Source organism: Mus musculus, chromosome 15 (assembly GCF_000001635.26).
Source record: "Mus musculus strain C57BL/6J chromosome 15, GRCm38.p6 C57BL/6J".
NCBI classification, from domain to species: Eukaryota; Metazoa; Chordata; class Mammalia; order Rodentia; family Muridae; genus Mus; species Mus musculus.
In genome coordinates, this window is record NC_000081.6 from 89,383,303 (window position 1) to 89,389,836 (window position 6,534).

General features: G+C 55.6%; 1 protein-coding gene across 1 annotated transcript; it reads left to right on the plus strand.

The window, feature by feature from the left end:
* The first annotated feature begins 756 nt into the window (after positions 1-756).
* Positions 757-6,520, plus strand: Klhdc7b (kelch domain containing 7B). Its single transcript, NM_001160178.2, has one exon. The coding sequence runs from the start codon at positions 1,615-1,617 to the stop codon at positions 5,404-5,406; it is 3,792 nt and encodes a 1,263-aa protein (NP_001153650.2). The 5' UTR covers positions 757-1,614; the 3' UTR covers positions 5,407-6,520.
* Positions 6,521-6,534: the final 14 nt, after the last annotated feature.

Here is a 6,534-nt window from a genome sequence, read left to right on the forward strand (position 1 = left end):
TATAAGTTGTTTTTTCTGCTTTTCTGCTTTTGTTTTTTTTTTTAAGATTTGTTTATTGTTATTTCTAAGTACACTGTAGCTGTCTTCAAACACCCCAGAAGAGAGCATCAGATCTTATTACAGATAGTTGTGAGCCACCATGTGGTTGCTGGGATTTGAACTAAGGGTCTTCAAAAGAGCAGTCAGTGCTCTTAACCCCTGAGCCATCTCTCCAGCCCTCCCTCCCCCCCGGGGTAAATAAATTAAGACTTACTCCCGATGTGGATTCCGGGATGTGTGGGTAGAGAAGGTCCCTCCTTTAAACAAACAAAACAAGTACTTATGCCTAGTGGAGTGTCCACGTTCCAGCCTGAGAGAAGAGAACTGGGTGAGGATGGAGTGTGGTTTGACTCAGATAGGAAAGGCAGGGGATTGCAGGGAGGGGTGGGGTGTACCTTGGATCTGGCCTGGTAGAACACCTGAGCCAGAAAGGGTCTCTGAAGGATCTGGGCACATGTTGATGAGTGAGTGGCTACAGGAGAGGCAGGCTGTGCCCTGAGCTTTTCAGAGGCATACTGGCTGGGATGGTACCTGAGCAACCAAGAGGGAGAAAGGAGGCCAGAGGGCTCCAGCGTTAGATGTAAGGCTAGGGGTGGAATAAGACTGGCCTCAGGGAGAGAGGGAGGTACAGTGTTTGGGTTTTCTTCAGCCTTCCTCACTTTTTTTTTTTTTTTTTTTTTTTTTTTTTTTTTTGGTTTTTCGAGACAGGGTTTCTCTGTGTAGCCCTGGCTGTCCTGGAACTCACTTTGTAGACCAAGCTGGCCTCGAACTCAGAAATCTGCCTGCCTCTGCCTCCCGAGTGCTGGGATTAAAGGCGTATGCCACCACGCCCGGCTAAAACACTAGTAGCCTTCCTTGCTTCTATTTTACCCTCTTGACTTGAAAACTACGTCATCTCTAGTTTTCGTGGAGCGATGCTTGGTAACTGCTGGACAGGGGAGGATGAGAATGGTACGTGTCCCAGACACACCCAGATGGTCACTCGAATGACCCTCATCCCAGGCTCTCGCGTTCAGCCTGAGAGCCCACCAGAATAACTACCCCTACCCTTGGTCCCTGGTGGCGATGGTGGAACTGGCCTCTCCGGTTTCTGGTAATTTCATCAGGGCCGCATCATGTTGCTAAGACTCAAGATAACATCTCCCTGTGTGATAACCCTTCCTTGCCAGCGCTCCTGTGTAGCCTATAGGGTGTAGGGTGAACTTAGGCTGACGGGGGTCTTTAGGGCAGAAGGTAATGGGGTGAGATGTTGGCAGAGTATACATGAACAGTGCCATTTGTCCCTTGTACCCCTGTGCAAAGAAGGAAGGGGCAGGAGCTGGGACCACAGGACAGGCTGCTGCAGACCACAGGCTCTGTTGACGCGTCCAACTGGGTTTACTGACAAGCCTACAAGCCTGAATGCAGGCAGGTATCCCTTGAGGGCCTGGAGAGTCAGTCCACCTTAACAGGGCTGTCCTAGGTGAGCTGCTTGCAATGCCATCTGTATGCCTGCCCAGCAGCTCAGGCTGGGTGTGGGGCATGTATAGCTGCCACGCAGAGCAGGCTCTTCACAGCTGATCTGTAGTCCTCGCCATGCTCCTGGGCACTCTGGAGGCTGGCGGGCCCCTCTGGGGCTGGGATGGTGATGACGGAGATGATGACTGGGAGGCGGTTGTACTCACCTTGCTGGCACTAGCGGTGGTAGCCACCTTAGCACTGGCTTTGCACTGGTTTGGCTCCAGGGAGGAGCAGGAGACAGCATCTGCAGCCCCAGGTGTGCAACCTGCTCAGGCAGGAGGAGCCAGGCAGGCCCTGCACCCAAAGCCCAAGGACAGTGAGGGGCAGAGCAAGGGACAGCAGACACCAGAGGCTCCTGGAGATGTCCAGAGGAGGTCTGCTGCAGCTAGGACCCAGGACCCAGGGCCATCGATAGACAGAAGTATGGCTTCAGATGCCCGGCTGCTGCACAAGACAACTGGAGAGGTGACCACCAGAGGGGCCACCCTAGCAGCCCTGGGAAAGAAAAGAAAGGAGCCAGCCAAGCCAGAAACTTTCTCCCCAGGACACCGCAAAGCAAAGGATATTCCTGTCCCCATCATGATCCACTTTACCCCTCGAAGTCTCGACAGCAAAATAGAGATGCAGCTGGAGGCATCTGGAACCTATGGTAAGGGGACAGCTGGGCTAGGCCCTATCCATACGGAGCAACAGGACACCACCAGCCCCTGGCACCTGCCTGTGGGGCCTCTTGGCCCTCTGGGGAGAGGCCTAGGCAGCTTGCGCCGGCGCCGGCGGCCTGGTGCCAGCTCAGGAGACAGACCCTGCCGTCCTCTAAAGCTGGATCCTCTCCGCCTGGGCACCGTGGTGAGTGTGTGGGATGCTGTGGACATGGCCGGTTCCGCCGGCCAAGACAATCTCACCAGCAGTCTCTCTGCAGGCCCCTCGTTGCACCACGCAGACAAGGGGCTCAAGGCTCCTCAGGAGATGGGCCTAGCTGATGCCGTGGACAGCCGGCCTCAGGCAGACTCCTTCAAGGATGTGTGTGGGAGAAGCAGCCTCCGTCTCCCGCCCACCAGCACTGCAGGGTCAGGGGCTAAGGGTGCTGAGAGCAAGGAGACTGGATCCCCCTCCCCTAGGGAGACTCGGAGCATCCTGGCTAGTAAGGAAGCCAGGTCCCGGGAGGGTGGGGCAGGGGTTGTCACCAGCAACGTCAGCCCCTCCCAAGGTGCCTTACCAGAAGAGCTGCACTCTGAGGCTTGTACAGTGGACCAAGTGGCTGGCCAGAGCAAGATGGAGAAACTAGGAGAGGGCCACCTCAATGGGAAAGGGAGAGGGTCGTGCCAAGGCAAGGAAAGTAAGGACGTAGCTGGCAGGCCAGCTGCAGAGCAGAGCTTTGCGCCTATCATGGATACAAGGAAGTCCACACACGGGCTCAGCAGCACCCCCTCTGACACCCTTCCAGCCTCTGCTCCCACCCGGGACACTGAGCTGGTCCCTTCCTCCACCACAGCAGTGCATCCCAGCCCTGGGTTCCTTCACACAGTCTCTACCTCTGCTCCTTTAGACAATTTGCCCCTGGACGTTAGCCAGGGTCCTTCTGGTGGTGACAGTCTCAGGGTAGGGCCAGCCCCACTCCCAACCCCAACTTTAACCTCAGCAGGAGCCTCAACTTCAGCTCCCACAGTGATCCTAGCATCTCTCCCAGTATCACCCCCAGCCTCAACTGCAGCCTCACCCTTAACCTCCCCAGCCCCAGGTACAGCAGCCCCAACCTCAACTTCAACAGCAACCCCATCTCTAACATTACCCCTCTGCCCAGCCCCGGTTACAGCCTTAACCACAACCTCGACACCAACCCCATCCCCAACTCCAGCCACAGCCTTAACCCTAATCTCATCAGCAAACCCGCCCCCAACATCACCCCCAGCTCTAGCCTCTGCCCCAGTTGCAGCCCAAGATCCTGTAGCAGACACTGAGCCAAGGCCTAAGAATACGGAATCTAATGTGGGCCTCTCCAAGAGCTCCCCAGAAAGACGAATCTCAAATAGCTGGGGCAATTTAATTACTATGGTTCTTAGAAGCCACCCCTTCCCCAGGCAAGAAAAGGCCCAAGGTAGTGCCCCAAGGGCAGATCCGGAGAGTCCTGCAGGGCCCAGCCCATCCACATACTCTGAAGATATACAACCAGGGTCCTCCTCTGAAGGCGCCATCTTCAGCCTCCAGGACAAACACAGACCAGTCTTAGTCACAGCAGTAGGTTCAGAGAGCCTAGCTGAGGCTAGATGTGAAACACAACCAGTGAGTTTAGAGACTAATGCATCTCTCACCCCGGACCCGAGAGGGGATGAAACCAAGCAGAAGAGTCTAGACTTGCTGCCCCCGGCTGCAGAGCCTGTGGCTTCCCCGCAGGTCCCTGTTTCGGCACAGCCCGGTCCTGTACCGCCTACTTCTATGAGGCAGGATGCTCAGCCCACCCCTCAGCCTCGGCAACGGAGGAGGAAACGCAGCATAGCTCAGAGCTCCGAACACATACTGATCCAGGAAGTACCCCAGCAGCCCCAGGGGCAGGTGCGAAAGGAGGGAGCCAGACCTACAGACTGCAGGGACATCCTCACAGAGAAGCAGAAAGAGACCCAAAAGCTTATGGCTTTTCTGCAGAAGCCTGGGAGTTGGGGAGTGGTGGAGGGGCCTCATAAGTACTGCTCACAGACCTCGCAGCCTAGCAGCCTAGTGGCGCCGTGGCCCCCGAAGCTAGATCTAGGGAGCTGCCTGGAGGTTTTGGCCTTCGCCCAGCAGCACGGAGAACTGGGCTTAGCCCAGGAGACCTATGTCTTGATGAGCAACAACTTACTGCATGTTCTGGGAGACCCACACCTCTACCGACAGCTGAGTGGAGCAGACAGGGAGCGCATCCTGAACCTGCGGACGTGCCAGGGCCAGACAGTGCTGGGGGTCCTCGTGCTACCCAGCCTTTATCAGGTGAGCCGCTCGGGGCTCACGAGGGGCCCTCCCAGCGAGGAAGCTCCTGCAGCCAGGTCTGAGCACTTGCATCTTCACACATACCTCCATGTATTCAACCCACAAGAGAATGTGTGGTGGCCCCTGACTCAAGTACCAGAGGAGGTCCCCCTTCGGGGCTGTGGCCTCTGCACTATGCATAACTATCTGTTTCTGGCAGGCGGCATCAGGGGTTCTGGTGCCAAGGCTGTCTGCTCCAACAAGGTGTTCTGCTACAACCCTCTGACCAATATTTGGAGCCAGATTCGGCCCATGCAGCAAGCCCGGGCCCAGCTCAAGCTGGTGGCCCTGGATGGAATGCTTTATGCCATTGGTGGCGAGTGCCTATACAGCATGGAGCGCTATGACCCACGCACAGATACCTGGACCTTGAGAGCATCCCTCCCTGAGGGCACCTTTCCCGTGGCCCACGAGGCTGTGGTCTGCCGAGGAGAGATCTACGTCACAGGGGGTCATCTCTTTTACCGCCTGCTCAGATACAGCCCCATGAAAGACTCATGGGATGAGTGTCCCTACAGCGCCAGCCACCGACGCTCCAGTGATATGGTGGCGCTAGGGGGCTTCCTATACCGCTTTGACTTGTTGCGGGGTGTGGGTGCTGCGGTGATGCGCTACAACACAGTGACCGGCTCCTGGAGCCGGGCAGCCTCCCTGCCACTGTCTGACCCCGCCCCACTCCACTGCACGGTATTGGGCAACACCATTTACTGTCTCAACCACCAGGTCACGGCTACCTTCACAGTTTCGGAGGGGACCGCCCTGTTTCAGGCCAAGGAGCTGCAGCCCTTCCCACTGGGAAGTAAGGGGGTCCTCTATCCGTTCACTCTGACTCTGCCCCCTAAGACCTGGTTGCAGACCACAATCTGAGCGCTGGAAGGCAGCCAGAACCGTGTGGCTGCTCTGCAGGGACACCCTGCGCTGGGTGGGCCTGAGTGGACCTGGGGCATGGGAAGAAGCCTACGGCCAGAACTGCTCTTGTGCCTAAAGCTTTCCCCATCAGGTTAAGGGCTGGTAATTATGTTTGAAGTGATATCCCTTCTCTTTCCCTCCCCTTAGGCCCCTGGCTCCCTCAGTCCCTCCTGGATCCCACTATACCTTGCTGGTTTTGGCCCAGGCCCTCACCTGCTTAGGATGTCTTAGTTTTATCACAGCCACTTCTGTCTGTGGGACCCTTTGGTACTCACTAGAAACCTATTTGAACTTCATACGTTTCCCCAAGACGGAAGAAGAAGCAAAGAGCTCCTCAGGAAATGTCGTCATTCTGGGACTCTTGCTATCCTGAGGCCATCTGGGAGTCAGAGTTGACTCTGCTCCCGGGTCTGAATGCCACTTAAATATCCTATCTCCTGGACTGGACAATCACTCTACAGCCCGCAGTCCCAGCCCAGACTGGCCCAGGACCACTTGGCACCTCGTGAGGATCTCTTAAACTTGCTCCACTCCCATACCGCTCTTACAAGCTCCCCTCTAGACAAGCCCCGTGTTCTACTCTAGTTTTTTGTTTACTCTACTTTTTGTTACTGGTATGAACCAAGTCAAGGCATTTAATCCTGCCTGGACACCTGTCATTCAGGAGGTCCACGGGGACAGGATCACCAACGACCATCTGGCTTGGTCCCTGGGGCAACCATGTTGGAAGTGACATGCTTCATCCACCAAAAGCCCGCTTTAGGCAGGCAGACAAGTCTGAGTGCCACTGCCTGACCTTCAACCTGATTTACCCTAAGTGGGCCATTTTTTTCCTTAAAAAAATTATTCAAAATACAAAAAGCAATTTAGGGGCTGACGAGATGATTCAGTGTTTTAGAGAACTGGCTACTCTTCCAGATGGCCCAGGTTTGATTCCTAGAATCCACACGTTGGCTCACAAGTATCTGTAACTCCAGTCCCAGGGAATCTTACACCCTCTCCTGGCCTCTGTGGGCACCGTTTGCATGTGGTGCACAGACACGCATTCAGGTGAAACACCCATATACATAAAATAATAAAATATTT

Coding starts and splice junctions, on each gene's coding strand:
- Klhdc7b (NM_001160178.2), top strand. CDS start 1,615: ATGCTCCTGGGCACTCTGGAGGCTGGCGGGCCCCTCTGGGGCTGGGAT.